The sequence below is a fragment of the Sinohyriopsis cumingii genome, chromosome 5 (genome assembly GCF_028554795.1).
Source record: "Sinohyriopsis cumingii isolate HCF-2022 chromosome 5, ASM2855479v2, whole genome shotgun sequence".
NCBI classification, from domain to species: domain Eukaryota; kingdom Metazoa; phylum Mollusca; class Bivalvia; order Unionida; family Unionidae; genus Sinohyriopsis; species Sinohyriopsis cumingii.
In genome coordinates, this window is record NC_142965.1 from 139,551,873 (window position 1) to 139,569,326 (window position 17,454).

The 17,454-nt window shown below is 35.6% G+C and overlaps 1 protein-coding gene across 2 annotated transcripts in view; it reads right to left on the reverse strand.

The window, feature by feature from the left end:
* Positions 1-17,454, reverse strand: part of LOC149800361 (uncharacterized) — a 112,532-nt gene that overhangs the window by 19,056 nt on the left and 76,022 nt on the right. For both annotated transcript variants that reach the window (XR_016421367.1, XM_089959990.1), the window contains exon 2: positions 3,017-4,531. Coding sequence is in view for 1 of the 2 variants with exons in the window: in XM_089959990.1 (XP_089816116.1) it covers positions 3,017-4,511 (1,495 nt within the window). In the remaining variant the exon portion in view is untranslated. The remainder of the gene's footprint in view (positions 1-3,016; positions 4,532-17,454) is intronic.

Consider the following 17,454-nt stretch of genomic DNA (forward strand, 5'->3'; position numbering starts at 1 on the left):
TAATCCACAGAATTTACCGATGTATACAAACATAACAGCATCACATGATCTTTTTTTTATCCAATCATACTGTAGAAAAATTGACTCAATTAATAACAATTGGAATTATTGTTTGCTGAAACGATTTGGTATGCTATTTTCAACACATTTTATACGAATCTGTTCTCAGATCTAGCCGTATTTTGTCCGTCAGTAATTTACCAATTTGGAAGTATCACGTCTTTTACCTCCTCGCCACTTTAACAGAATCGACATTATTCGTCTCATATCGGAAACAGACGATGTTGTTCCGCATGTTGCTGTTAGAGATCTGGTCATCGTCACGTTAAGTTTTTATGGCGTAGGAACATTTATGGGCTTGAAGACAGTTCGAATCGGCCATTATTTACATCCTAGGATTTTATTTACATGCGATAGAAACGGTTGAGGACATTCCGTTTCTGGGTTAGTATTGTGTATGGTAATTAAAATAATGCTATCCAACCCTTCTATCTATTATTGCACAATGTTCCCATTTTCTATTCTTCTTACATTCTTTTTGTTGCATTAAGATGGAATGGAAACTGGTCATTATGAACAGAGAAGGCAGGACTGCACAAACATGCATACACATAGCGAAAGTGTACACTCCCCTGATAGGTGTATGTCCCAATGTTTCTGGTGATTAAAACATACTCTCTTTGTCTGCATTCATTCACCGTAATCGTCACCTAGAAAGTGTACTACACGCTCTAGTACTCGTCAAGTTCCCTTCGGGTCACAGCTTGGCTCTCAGTTCGGACAAAGGAAGAGCTTGGAGATTTTTCTGAGGGTATGTAGCCAAACACCCGAACACATGGACTATTTGACGCTAGCAATGCAGGTGGTTGCTCCTGTCTATTAAACGAGGTGTTGGAGGCTGGGGAGGGGGGGATTTCAAAGACGTAAATATACCACTTATTCCAGGATATATAAGTTAAACATCAAGAACTGTTTGTATATTCCTTTTCTTGACAGGATCATTCTGGAGAGGTTGTTTCCTCAAATCATACAATTGTTTGCATATTCCATTTGTTGATATGGTCAATTTTTAAAGTTTATTTCCTCACGAATTTTGAATGTAACCTAAAAACTTTTTATGAAATTAAACACGCCAGGGCATGATGGCTGATTTGAGTCACTAGAACCACGTCAGCGCCTGATGTCTTACTCTAAGTTAATTACAACCATGTCATGACCCGATGTCTGATCTGAGTCAATATAAATTATCTAGGTCCTGATGTCTTTTTTTGAGTCACTACAACCACGCCAGGGCCTGATGTCATATTGTGAGTTATTACAGCATTGTTAGGGCCTGATATCTCATTTTAGTCACTGTATCCACGCCAGTGCCTTCTGTCTCACTTGAGTGACTACAACCACGCCAGTGCCTGCTGTCTCATTTGAGTCACTACAACCACGCATGGACCTGGTGTCTTACTTTGAGTCACTACAGCCGTTTTAGTTCCAGATGTCTGATTTTTAGTCACCTGATACACGTCAGGGCCATACGTCTCATTATGACTACAGCCACACCAGGGCCTGATGTCTGATTTTGAGTTACTACAGTCATGTCAGGGTCAGGGCCTGCTGTTTGATTTTGAGTCATTACAAAAAACGTCAGGGCCTGATATCTGATTTTGTGTCATTACAGCCAAGAAACGATACCAAAACACATAGGCCCTATTAGGTAACCAGGGCATGATGTAAGAAGCTTTAGACAGACAAGTGCAGTAGATTGAATAATAGTTATATCAACGTACAAGTGAAAAAATTGGCACAGAAGTCTCTTCCAGCCACTTATCTTTCCAGAAGATAAAATACCTTTATCTAACTATGGTAGACGGTGAAGGATATTTGATCTTCCACAAACATTGCAATCTCTGTTAAATGTTTTCGGAAATACAATATAAGATTATGCTGGTGTGGAATTAATTGACAATCAGCTTACTCGCTTTTACATGTGTTGAAGAGTCAAACAGTAAAACTTTGTATTAGATTAGCCTATATCCGGAAAATGCCTGTTCTAGGTTGTGGAAAAAGATCGACACAAAGAATAAGTTCACACCGTAAATCGATTATGGAGTCCGTTTTTCAGGTAGCGGAAGTGGCTGAGGTAGGAGTCGCAGCAAAAAGACATTTAACTATAGGGTCGCACTAAAATAAGGTCGATTTACGCCGTTTGAGAAACACTGTACGCCACGCAATTGAAATAATTTTTTCAGGATGTTTAAACGCTCTAGCTTGTGTTGCAGTAAAGAAAATTGATTAAGGTCTTTGAGGTAGCGACAGACTCGTAATCCAAGCGTGGAGGATATATGCCACAACCACCAACACCAACACCGGGGCCAGTCTCGGTGTATTCTTGGGAAAGACCCTTTGATACCATTCCATCGGCATGATACAGACAATATAGTGTTAAAAGTGTCATTAAAAGCAACAACAACAACAGCCCTAAAATGAAAATCAACGCTGTGACGCAGACATTGCTGAAATATATGTATATATCTGATTTGTAATGAAACTATTTGAAAAAAATCCAAATAGAGCCTCATTCACAGTGTTCCATGCGAAATAATGCAACCATTTTTATTTTGTAAATAAACTCCATAAAATACAATTAATTAAGTCACCAATTTCAAATCAGAATTATAATTTTTCCACATAATTAAATGGTTTATTGATCTTGCAAGGTTGAACGTATCTGACTTACTCAAGAAATGTATGAAGGCGTTCAGCCATTAAAACGTTCATTCTATTACGCCATCTTCCTCCCTCTCTCTCTCTCTCTCTCTCTCTCTCTCTCTCTCTCTCAATCGATAAACAGACCTGTCGATGGCACACTTTTATGTTTATGATCTGCTCCTACCAACAGGCTATGAAGGTAATGTGATAGTCAAAGGTAAATATTATATCAGGCGATTGAGACCGAGGCAGACTTGCCTAGTTTAACGTTTACGTTATTTTGTAAGAATGAAACAGTTACATTCAGACCAACCTCGACTTTTTTCCAATTCGGCACCTTGCACCTCTTCTATGACGGGTTCTTCGTACCATTTTTGTATCTTCTCTCGGTCATCTGCAATATCCGCTAGACTGGGTCTTTCTGAACGCTTTTCTTCTACGTCTGCTGTAGATGGCTCCAGATACTCCTCCACGAGGTCATTGACATTATCATACTCATCCGGGCTACTAAGTGCGGCTTCATCGAGCTGATCTTTTTGTAGCAGTATCTGAATCAGTTCCTCGGTTTTAGTAGCTCTATTTATATCATCATACTCATCCTTAAGATAGATTTCCTTGTTTTCCAGCTGTTCAAGAGTAGCTTGTTGCAAAGCGCTCGCAAGATAATCATTTTCCTTGTCTTCCAAAACTTGCAGAAGTCTCAGACGCGACACCTCATTATTTAAGGCTGAGATGGTGGTTAATAATTCGTCAACATTAAGCTCGGTTTTGCCATAATCTTCGTTCACTCCTCTTTTTGCCTTACTGCTGCCACTATCGTCCAAACTCTCGACCTCCTTCACAATTTTTTCCTCTTTTTCCTCAACTGGAACAAAATCATTATCATTGGTAGCTTGCTTAACAATCTCTTCTCTGTGTTCCTCTACTACTTTCAAAGGAATGACAGACTTATCTTCTGATTCATTAGTACCGCCAAATATTTCATCCAGTTCTTGTTTGGTTGCCTCAACGGTGCTTCCTTCCTTACCAGAACCTTTTAAAGGGAATTCTTCCGTTTTAACCTTTATGATTTCCTGAACAGTTTCAATCGGTTTAGAATTATCTGATTCACTCCCATCCTTTGGGAGTTTTGATTTTTCTATGTTTTCAACCTTTTGTAACAACTCTTTCATTGTCTGAATTAAGTCTACGTTTTCGTCCAATTGTGGGTACGCCTCACTCATTTTTTCATTTTCGTCCAGGAGAGATTCAGCCTCATTGACCATTGGCTGTATGAAAGGTCCACTTCTCCTCACAGGCGCCAATCGCTTGGTCAGTACATTTTTTGATCCAAATACATCCTCCAATTCGGACATTGAAGGTTTCACCCTCTGTGGCCTGTATGGTGTTCTGAATGTCCTTTTCTGGGCTTGAAGGGCATTTTCATTGTTATAAGCTGCCAAATAGGGAAACTCTTCTTTATTATCCTCTTTCAAATCTCGTACTCTATCATAAATTGGTAAATTATAATAATTGCCGGCACTGAACCTATCTTGTGGATTCTCTGATGTCAGATAGTCCATGATGTCATCGGTGTCGTAAGGTTGTTTAAGATAATGTCCACCGTCACTTACTATAATATTCCCTAATCCTTCATCGGCGTTTATCCTACGTCTTTGTCTGTCTAAGCTTTGAAATGCATTTGAGAGGGCGTACGGATCTTCGAATCCGGAAAATTCGGCTGACCTGCGACGGATTCGGAAACAAAGACATGTTCCAGATAGTAGGTACGAAATGGACGTCAGGGCGATGATGAACTGGAGTTTCATCGCAAATAACTAGATTTGATCTGAAAAAAGAAAGTAGAAACGGGATTAAATGTGCATATTCGCATTTGCGGTAATGATTTCCTTAACAAACAATACCCACAAGGAACTGAACATCACTATGTCCATTTCGAAGAGTTTTTCAGTGCTTCCAAGCAATACATTTTATGGCGACAAGATTCGCCCTTTGCAACCAGCTGTACTAATGTACCCGTTTCAAAGCGCACTACGCACCATTAAAATTCAGATCCCCAAAAATAGTCATTGACATAACCATGCGATCCATACAATAAATCCACTGAATATTCTCTACCTATCAATCTCAACATTGAATAATCTCTACCTATCAATCTCAACATCAAATAATGTTTCCAATCAGGTGCAAATAAATGTAAAAATTACGTTATTTGTCACAGAATAAGGCAAGAAATAACTTGGTTTTGCCTTAGAACGAATTGACCATCTTTCGTTGTACATGCTTACAACGTTACCTAGGGTGAATAATTGTTTTTCCAGGTAAGCTACTGTACTATATCTCGTCGAAAATTACTTGCGACGAGAGACATTAAAACCACGATATGCACGGATATTTTACCCTGACTATTACTCACTCTCCTATGGATTTAAGGTAGATTCCATTTCTAACCGAGACTGGTCGTTTTGGATCTTATCAAGGAGTGAACGTTCTCCATTGTGTTCTCCAGCCATAGGGCTGTTCTTGGCTGCCAAGGGATGTTTGAAGCTGTTCAGGGCTGTGTAGAGCTGTCTGAAGTTGTTCAGGGCAGTTTAGGGCTGACTGTAGCTATGTAGGGCTGACTGTAGCTGTTTAGTGCTGTGTGCTGTCTATACGTATGTGTATAAGTGTGTCTCTACACGTGGTGGAGCCACGAATGTAGACGTAGCCAATACAAGGGTGATGTATGCTGTCTGTACGTATGTGTATACGTATGTTCTATACATGTGGTGGATCCGTGAAGGTGTGAGCGGCCGATCAAAGTGTAGGCCAACCCAAGGACTCGGTGAAACTGTGTGGTTCATCTGTTTATGAATCATACGACTGTACAAGTGTCAAGAGGGATATGTTTGTTCCAAAAGATGTTTCAATTGAGTACATTTTCAATTGCATGAGATTATTTTGAATCTTATTGGTATTATAGGAGATTATGTGAATCTCACTTACAGTGCATAGTATTATTTTAAATATTTGAATTCATTGAGATTATTTGAATCTTAATCGTATTCCATACGTGAGATTATGTCAATCTCACTTACATTGCATGATATTATTTGAAACGTATTTGCAGTCCATGAGGTTGTTTGAATCTCACTTTCCATACGTAAGATTACATGAATCATATTTTCGTTTTTTAATTTGTGAATGTTTGTGTAGAGTGATTGGATCAATCGTATGTAGAGAGCGTGAGAGAATCATTGTATTTATAATATATATATACATTTTTATTAATTCATTTTATTAATTTCCATCGTCCATCACCTTGTGTTTGCGTTATTAATTTATTCCAAAACCCACTCGGTTTCTATTCTGTAACATTATTGTTGTTGTTATTATTATTACTGCCAAATCTGTTATGGGGTTTCAATAATTCAGTACAAGCTTCTCAACCTAACACAATATAGCGGGGTGGGGGTGTTTTGTCAGATACGCATTCTTCTTTAGCGGTTATTCTCTAATGATTTTAGGATTATCAGCCAAATTCATTAACCTAGTATGCAAAGGATATCATGGACAACTTTTCTGATCATTTCAGTTCATTAGAGCTAAGTTATTTGGGGAAGAGTCAGTCACCTTGCCGAATTACCAGGTGTCAACAATGTAACGGCATGTTTCTGACTAACTGACTGACCTTGAACCTGTGAGCCCCTTCGTCAATTTTACTTTCTTGCCTATGTCAGCGGTGTATTAGATCCTAGACAGAATATTCAGTCTTGACTGAACATGATGTACTCAAGTTAAACAGTTTCCTTAAGAGCAAATACATATATCTACTTTCGCAGACTAAATGTCGCGAAACAAAATGAAAATTTTAAAGGCGTCCTATCATAATTCATTTATTTATGTTTTAAATTCGATAGGACACGTCTTTCTTTCCAAATTGCGAATGAATAGTCTGTACTAAACATAATAAAACCGGATCACTTACAACACTATCACAGAACTATTCAAACATCCCACCGCTGCCACCAGAAATTTTCTTAGTACAAGCCAGGGGTATTTGCTTGACCGAGTAGTGTCAAACCCTGGCGCGATTCCCCTAGAAGTAATACGTTTACCCCAAATTTCCAAATACTTCCATACAACATCAGTTGTAAATAAGAAAGCCATACGTGTCCATTCTATACATACATTTTACTCTAACCAATGCAAGACTACAAATATCACAACTTGCAATAGCATGCAAAAGCTACCTAGAAAAAGAGTAATGATTGTTAAGTGCACGTTTGTGACTATGTTTATATTTTCAGCATCATAGATCAACAGAATCTAACACGGTTTAGACAACGGATCACGCTAGAGCTTTTTCTATGAACCAGTCATTATGTTGGTTTCCCAGCATACTGTGGTTATTAACAGTCTCCCAAAATAATTACGGTTATTAGGTATGTGAGAATAAAGAATTTTTTCTGAATACTTTCCAAATCCCTGAATACTTTCCAAATCCCTGAAGTGTGATTTGATGGCAGTCAAAAAATAACAGTCAGTGGAATGAATGGAGACGTGTTAGAGTGCCTTGGGGAATGAAGAAATTGTCATCTTGAATGGCATCTACAACACGAGTAGCCTGTGCAAACAAACATAATTACAATAGAACACGTGTAGCTGGTGTAACCAAACATAATTAAAAGAAAATCTGCAGCATCAGCATAATTTAATGATACAGTAAATAGCGGCCTGATAATTGTAAACCGTGTTCCCAATTAGTATGTGGGGTGAACAAATGTTATAAAGGATTGAATGCATCATTAATACAAAAGTATGTTTCTAAAGATATTGACAGAGCATATCAAGCATTAGCAAGTCAACTATCCTCTACGAAGCTATTCTGATTTATAAAGGAGTATATAAAACTATAAATGTCTCTCTTTTTTATAAGAAATTGTGCTTAGATTTTTGACAATTTTGTTGTTTATGTCATCAGTAGTTTTCAAATTATATTCACGGGACTATTCAAGTTCTCGAAAAGATGAGTTGAAGACCTATCCTAATTTTCCAAAGTTTTTACAGATATAATAGGCCTATAAGCGTAAGAATTCCAGATATTACGACGGTAATGTAATCTTTGATGTCCGCTGCATGTTCAGAGAAATCTGAATTCAGAAGATCTCAAACGATTAATAATATATGTAGCAAAAATTTGAGATGTTTACTAAAGCCTATACCAAGAGCGTCATAATTGGCTATAAGTCATATATAAAGTGCCCGGCTATAGGTAATATATAAATTGCCCGGAATTTGGATAAAGATAAAAAGGTGAAGTGTAAACTGCACATATTTGGTCATAAATAAAGTACCCGGCTATAGGTCACATATACAATGCCCGATTTTAGTCATAGATAAAGTACACAGCTATATGTCACATATACAATGCCCACCTATAGGTCATATATAAAATGTCCAGCTATAGGTCATAGTTAAAGTGACCAGCTATGGGTCATTCATAAAATGTCCAGCTATAGGTCATAGATAAAGTGCCCAGTTATAGGTCATTTATAAAATGTCCAGCTAAAGGTCATATATAAAGTGTCCAACTATAGGTCAAAGATAAAGTGCACAGCTATGTGTCATTTATAAAGTGTCCAGCTATAGGTCATAGATAATGTGTTCAGCTATATATCATTTATAAAATACCCAGGCTATAGGTCGTAAAGTGTCCAGCTATAAGTCATAGAAAAAGTGCACCACTATAGGTCATAGATAAAGTGCACAACTATAGGTCATAGATAAAACGCAAAGCCCTAGCTTATAGATAAAGTGCCCCACTATAGGTCATTTATAAAATGTCCAGCTAAAGGTCGTATATAAAGTGTCCAACTATAGGTCAAAGATAAAGTGCACAGCTATATGTCATTTATAAAGTGTCCAGCTATAGGTCATATATAAAGTGTCTAGCTATAGATAATAGATAATGTGTTCAGCTATAGGTCATTTATGAAATGCTCAGCTATATGTAGTAAAGTCCACAGCTATAGGTCATTTATGAAATGTCCAGCTATAGGTCTTATAAAAAATGCCAAACTATAGGTCATATATAAAGTGTCCAGCTATTGATAATAGATGAATAAACAGCAATAGATCATTTATAAAATGTCTAGCTATAAGCCATGCATAAAGTGTCAAGCTATACGTCAAAGATAAAGTGTCCAACTATAGGTCATTTATAAAGTGTCCAGCTATAGGTCATAAATAATGTGTTCAGATATAGGTCATTTATAAAATGCCCAGCTATAGGTCGTAAAGTCCACAGCTATAGGTCTTTTATAAAATACCCAAGCTATAGGTCGTAAAGTGTACAGCTATAGATCATTTATAAAATGTTCAGCTATAGATCTTTTATAAAATACCCAAGCAATAGGTCGTAAAGTGTACAGCTGTAGGTCATTTATGAAATGTCCAGCCTTAGGTCTTATAAAAAATGCCAAACTATAGGTCATATATAAAGTGTCCAGCTATTGGTAATAGATAAATAAACAGCAAAATATAATTTGTAAAATGTCTAGCTATAAGCCATGCATAAAGTGTCAAGCTATACGTCAAGGATAAAGTGTCCAACTATAGGTCATTTATAAAATGCACAGCTATAGGTCATAAAGTGCACAGCTATAGGTCATTTATAAAATGTCCAGCTATAGGTCATAGATAAAGTGCCCAGTTATAGGTCATTTATAAAATGTCCAGCTAAAGGTCATATATAAAGTGTCTAACTATAGGTCAAAGATAAAGTGCACAGCTATATGTCATTTATAAAGTGTCCAGGTGTAGGTCATAGATAATGTGTTCAGCTGTAGGTCATTTATAAAATGCCCAGGCTATATGTCGTAAAGTGTCCAGCTATAAGTCATAGATAAAGTGCACAACTATAGGTCATAGATAAAGTGCACAACTATAGGTCATAGATAAAACGCAACGCCATAGCTTATAGATAAAGTGTCCCACTATAGGTCATTTATAAAATGTTCAGCTATAGGTCATATATAAAGTGTCTAGCTATAGGTCATAATAAACTGCACAGCTACAGATCACATTTTTAGGTCCAGCTATAGGTCTTGGATAAAGTGTCCAGCTATAGGTAATTTATAAAATATCCAGCTATAGGTCATAGCTAAAGTGTCCAGCTATAGGTCATATATAAAGTGTCCAGCTATAGGTAATTTATAAAATGTCCAGCTATAGGTCATAGATAAAGTGCCCAGTTATAGGTCATTTATAAAATGTCCAGCTAAAGGTCATATATAAAGTGTCTAACTATAGGTCAAAGATAAAGTGCACAGCTATATGTCATTTATAAAGTGTCCAGCTATAGGTCATAGATAATGTGTTCAGCTATATGCCATTTATAAAATGCCCAGGCTATATGTCGTAAAGTGTCCAGCTATAAGTCATAGATAAAGTGCACAACTAGAAGTCATAGATAAAGTGCACAACTATAGGTCATAGATAAAACGCAACGCCATAGCTTATAGATAAAGTGCCCCACTATAGGTCATTTATAAAATGTTCAGCTATAAGTCATATATAAAGTGTCTAGCTATAGGTCATAATAAACTGCACAGCTACAGATCACATTTTAGGTCCAGCTATAGGTCTTAGATAAAGTGTCCAGCTATAGGTAATTTATAAAATGTCCAGCTATATGTCATATCTAAAGTGTCCAGCTATAGGTCATATCTAAAGTCTCCAGCTATAGGTCATAGCTAAAGTGTCCAGCTATAGGTCATAGATAAAGTGCACAACTGTAAGTCATAGATAAAACGCAAAGCCATAGCTTATAGATAAAGTGCCCCACTATAGGTCATTTATAAAATGTTCAGCTATAGGTCATAGATCATATGCACAGCTATAGGTCATTGATAAAGTGCACAGCTGTAGGTAATTTATAAAATGTCCATCTATAGGTCATAGATAAAGTGTCCAGCAATAGGTCATAGCTAAAGTGTCCAGCAAAAGGTCATAGATAAAGTGCACAACTATAGGCCATTTATAAATTGTCCAGCTATAAGACATATATAAAGTGTCCAGCTATACGTCATAAAGTGACCAGGTATAGATAAAGATAAAGTGTCTAGCAATAAGACATAAAGTGCAAAGCTAAAGGTTATTTATAAAATTTCCAGCTATAGATCATACAAAAGGTTCACATCTATATGTCATAGATAAAGTGCCCAGCTATTTACCATAAAATGTCCAGCTGTATGACATTTGTGAAATGTACAACAACTATGGGTCTTATATAAAATGCCAAAGTATAGGTCATGAAGTGCTCAGCTATTGGTGATTTATAAAGTGTCTAGCTATACATCATAGATAACGTGCCCAGCTGTAGATGTAGATACATTGTCCAGCTATAGGTCATTTATAAAATGTCCAGCTATAAGTCATGGCTAATGTGTCCAGCTGTGAGTCATAGATAAAGTGCAAATCTATATGTCATAGATAAAGTGCACAGCTATATGTCATGGACAAAGTGCAAAGTATCCAGCTATAGGTCATATATAACGTGCCCAGCTATATGTCATGGATAAAGTGCACAGCTATAGGTCATAAAGTACACAGTCATAGGTCATAGATAAGGTGACCTTCTGTATGTTATTTATGAAATGTCCAGCTGTAGGTCATATATATAAAGTGCCCAGCTATAGGTCATTTATAACATGTCCAGCTATAGGATATTTATCAAATGTCCAGCTAAAGGTCATATATAAATTCTCCAGCTATACATCATAGATAACGTGCCCAGCTGTAGATGTAGATACATTGTCCAGCTATAGGTCATTTATAATATGTTCAGCATTAGGCCATACATAAAGTGCAGAGTTATAAGTGTTAGATAAAGTGCACAGCCAACGGTCATAGATAAAATGCCCAGTTATAGGTAATTTATAAAGGGTCCAACTATAGATAAAGTGTCCGCTATAGGACATACATAAGATGATCACCTATAGGTCATTTATAAAGGGTCCAACTATAGGTCATATATACAAAGTGTCCAGCTATAGGTTATTTATAAAATGTCCAGCTATAGGTCATATATAAAATGCCAAGCTATAGGTCGTATGTTACGTGTTTAGGCTCGAATAAACAGTAACAGAAGAAAGAGTGAAAACAGCAAGCTTTGAAAAATATAATAATTTATTTCCCTGGAAAAATACTGTAAAAATGAAGAAGAAAAAAAATATGAACTTACGGTTTTAAGAATCAAATCCAAAAATAATCCACGAATAATATTTTAGAAGACCAAATAATAAAATGTTCTAATGAATTCAAGTTCGAGTCCCGACGGATATGGAAGGCGATAATGTATGCTGTAACATGTACTGTGTTGAAGCCTACAGTTCCTTGTAGAAACACAATTAATCCTCTAGTTTTTGAAATCCAAATAATATTTTTGAGAAATGTCCTTGCTCAAGAATTCTGTATGAATACAATAATATTTCCAGAGAAACGATTTAATCTTTTAGACTCCAAATTATCTGAAGAAAAATTAACATACAACTCAAAAACTTAAAACTAGTCGTAGCAGAAGAAAACTTGACATCAAGTGTTTAAAAGCAACCAAACTCTGAGATCTCTCTAAATACCACTATAAATACTAAGTATTTCGCAATTTTGAAAATGCCTAACTGTGAAATAGAGGATCATGTGGTCATGTTTACATGCAAAAAAAATCACGTAGCCCCTCTATGTCCTTGATAAGAACCAATCATTTTACTCCAAGAAAAAGTTGTTTACTTGATCCTCAATCAAGGCCAGGAACTAAGTGAGAAATAGAAACAAATTTTCTATTATTAGGTATTTAAGGAAAGATTCAGGTTAAACTGAATTTTCTGGAAAATATCAAATTCCTAGTAAACAAAATTACATTATATTAACAAGTAAAGAAAATAAAAAGATTCCGAAACCCACAACCATTCAAATCAAATAAAACACAAATTAAATCAAATATAAATTAAATCAAATATACGTAACAATAGGTCATATATAAAGTGCTCAGCTATTGGACATTTATGAAATGTCCAACTAAAGGTCATAGAGTGCAAAGCTATAGGTCATGGATAAAGTGTACAGCTCTAGGTCATATATGAAGTGTACACCTCTAGGTCATATATAAAGTGTACAGCTCTAGGTCATTTATAAAATGTTCAGATATAGGTCATATATAGTGTGCACATATATAGGTCATATATAGTGTGAACAGATATAGATCACAGATAAAGTGTCAAGTTATATGTCATATATAAAGTGCCCAGGTGTAGGTCATTTATAAAATGTCCAGATATAGGTCATATATAGTGTGAACAGATACAGGTCACAGATAAAGTGCCTAGCTCTAGGTCATTTATAAACTGTCATAGATAACGTGCACAGCTATAGGTCATATATAAGGCGACAAGGTGCTAAATAGAACTGCATCATATGATAAAATTATTAATTAAGGATCGATGTACTTTCAAGCTATCCATTCCCATCTCGTTAATTGGCTGAAAGGTGGTATGTGTTATTCGAGACGCATGTCAACTGTCGTTTAAAATTATTATTATTATTATAATTATTATTATTATTATTATTATTATTTTGTTGTTGTTGTTATTATTATATTATTATTATTATTATTAATGAATTAATTAAAATAATGAATTAATTAATTTACTTTGTGTTTTGGAAATTTCTAGGTTTGCCTGATAACTGTCATTCGAATCACAAGCTAAACAGCACGTATGTCAATTAAATGCCAAAATATTAAATCAAAGAATTCTACAATTCAAGATAAAAAGTTTCTTTTCTCGGGAAGCGTGCTAATGATTATGTTTGGCAAATTAATAGATGAAATAAAATGCCACGAAATAAAATTACATGGAGACAAAAGTGGTCGGAAAAATAAATGACCTGAAAGAGAATATATGAGTGACGTTAAGGAAAATAATTGCTGGATATCAGTCAGACGTCTACTATTCAGACATTTTGGAAATAATTGTTTTTAAATCAGGGTAATAAAATACGTTAATGGTAGATAAAAATGACATAGTACAAAGTAAATACTCAACTTGCTGGCATATTGCAGTCATAACGTCAATGAACCCTCGCATCAAATGAATTGGGGATATCTAATTATATCAGAAAGTATAAACAACAAAGGCATATGTAGTCCGATTCTCTGATGTCACTTCGCCGATGATATCAGTTGACATGACAACGGAAACAGAGTCAAATGAAGATGTAAAAGACAACTTTTTATCGCCGGCACACCGAGACACATTTGCCTGTCAGAATATCACAACCAATGTACCGCATACATGATTATTTTACACAGGTGTATAACTTGATTTTCAAACGTATCATAGTGGTTACATATACTTATTTCTAGTTGTGATCAATCAAAATTCCAGCTCATGTTTTATCGTCATCAAGTATTTGAATTTTTCTGAATTCAATTCTCATGCTTGACGCGTTTTTGATTTAATGTGTTGCTTGTTGATCTCAGTATTGTCCGAAAACGACATAAAGACTAGAGCTAATTTCAGCAATACTGGTCGTCATTTATTTGTTAGTTATAAGAGCAAAACTTGTCGATGTACCTGCTAATACACGTCGTCTTACTGAAGATTATTTGTGTGAGAGCTGGTTTTCATTACGTTTTAAGACGAGAATGGTAGCATCTGTCTTATCACTTAGGCTGAATGTAAATAAGTCGATGGAGAGCAAATACAGCTCATTTATGACAGTTTTACCCGGATAACATGGAAGGCAATGTAAATATATCAATTACAAAGTCTATATATGCGAGTGCAAGCTGGAATAGAAATGTATTGCGGGAATACTAAAACTAAAAACCATACACGCTGGGCCACTCTCATATATCACCTGTGTATGTGTGTCTGTTTTTGTGTTTGATTGGTTTGCTTTTTGTGTTTGTTTTGTTTGCTTTTTGTGTTTGTTTTGTTTGCTAGTACCAGCATCCTGACTACACTTGATATGTGCCTTATTAAAGATTAAGGTAACAAAAATAATCAATAACGACCATTGTATCAATTGAAACCCAGCTGGCACAGCAGCACGACAGAAGGTTTGTGTTAAAAAAGTAAAATCTATTTATTTTTTTGTGTGGATAATTTAGTTCCGGCATTGCTAAAGATCAATATACAGAAGGAACAGGTGAGATTTGCACAGGTGAGATTTGCAGGTGAGATTTGCACAGGTGAGATTTGCACAGGTGAGATTTGCAGGTGAGATTTGCACAGAAGAGATTGGTAATGGGTATAACAGGCCACTGTTTCCTCCAAAGTTCTGAGTCACCACTAAAAATCGATAAGTGGTGTATGAAAACAGTCATCGGTTACAGTTGCTGAATACATTTGATCCAATTTAAATGCCATGATATGAACTGTTATGTCGTACATGGAAGACGGCAAGGAGGTGAAACTTCCTCTTGAAGACAATCATGTGCTTCTTAATTTTACTTAGCTATATGATCTGGTCTGTGAACGTTGTATATGTGTGGAAAACAATCAATTAACTTAAATTCCTTAATGCCGAAATAAGCATTCCAGTCGATGAGATTTTGAAAATAAATCGCATCTAGGAGCTTGTTACATCACATATACCAAAGTCACATACAAGGAGAGCCCGCTTGTCGCATTCGATTTCTTATATGGTGCCATGTAAAGATGGCGTAGATTTCACATGCTTCAGCTCATATCTTGTTATTTTTTTGTATAGTCTCCAGATTATAAATTTGAAAATCTATAATTAGTTTCAGTTGTTATTTGAAATTCCAAATACTTGTGGCGGAGATGTTTTTTGGGTTAAGCGTATTAATTCTTAGAAACCGTTAGCATTACGTACTTTTTTCTGTCAAAACATTGTAAAAGAGAAAATTAAATTCTGAAGTGACTTTACTTTCCTGTTAATGATGGCTCAAAGAGATAAAAAAAAAAAAAAACGGAAGCCCATACTTGCTAGATGTTTTACTTCCAATAATAATTTACCGTATCTTGCGTCGAGCAAGAACATTAACTTCCCACAGCGACAACAGTGCTGTCATACGACGTAGAGTTTGCTGAACTCTAGAAAATGTAAAAGTCATAAGGACCCATCTCCTTTTGGTCTGTGTAATGTACCTGCTCCTTTCATTGAAAATCCTCTGTGAAAAAAAAAAAACAATGTTTCGATGTTGTGCTCGTTTGCAGCAACGGACAATACATACACACACAGACAATACAATATGTTGACACTTTTCATCAATTGCAATTAGGCATAGAGTTTGTGAATGAGACTCGATTTGGCAGTAATTAGATCTCTCAGTAAAAGAGTGATGTCTAATTGAAACATATACCGTAAATAAATGCTTGAAATATGCACTGTAAATAAAGGCTTGAAATATACACTGTTAAAAAAAAGGCTCACAAACTCTCAATACAACAGTCAAATCCCAGCAAGGCAAAGCGGTCTCCTCATCCAGACTTAATGTAGTGTTGAACCCCAGAACTATGACTTAGTGAAAACTAGAAACACTCTTAGCGAGTGCTAACGCAATAAATCAGCGAAATATGAAACGGAAACACAATTTTCAAACATTGTGGAGATAATTATTAATGTTATAGCAAAACAAATCAGAATCGTATATACGACACAGAAAAGCAGATTCGTATATACGACACAAACTTTTGTAACGATACGAATATGTACAAAGCTTCACGAAGGTAGCTATTACGGATCTGAACATATCAACCGGACAGTGAGGAGAAGGACTGACAGACTGACAGGATTTGCAATCAAACTAAGCATAGGGGGTCAAATACTGACCAGACAGAAAAACATGACACAGATAGACACTACAAAGTATTTATCCTATATAAAATTGCTAAAAGCGTACGCTTAAAATATATAGATAATTACCTTTATCAAGAAATTATGGAGTGTCCAATTTATAAAACTAATCCATGCTATAATAAAGTATCATGAATACTGAACATTCTGACGCCATCTTCAAGGAATTGGCTAATTACTCGGGCTGAGAAATATCTTCCCAAAACTGATCCCCATGATCATGAAATAATCACAAACATATAATGGAGACATGCATACAAATAGCACATGCCCTAGGTTTATTACACTAGGAATAATGTATAGAATATATTCCTGAAACACAATGTCACTATGTTCCTTCAGTCAGGCGGTGACTGACAGTCATTCTGGTTTGGAATCTTCTTTTACAACTGCAGGTTGCGTGCATGTAAAAAATGTGAAAACCACAAACGCTATGGGTTATCGTTATTATGCCATTTTTTCTGTTGAATAATAATAATAATAATAATAATATTAATAATAATAATAATAATAATAATGATGATGATGATGAGGAGGAGGAGGAGGAGGAGGAGCAGGAGAAGAAGAAGAAGAAGAATGTTACGACCAGAAAACGAGCAAGTTTTGTAAACTTGAAACGATATTTATTTCCCGATATTATAAAGTGAACAAGTAAAAATAACTTACACTATGGAGAATGAAATCCTAAACAGTCCTAATTGTTTTTATGAAGTCCCAGTTATATTCCGAAGGATGTTCACTAATGTACTGATATATCAATTGTAATGAACGAATCACAATTATACAATTCCAAAATGCCTTAAAATGAATTCACGGTAATTCCATTATAGCTATAATTCCAAAATCTGAATAGTTCGAGTACATTATAAATACAATGAAGAAAAG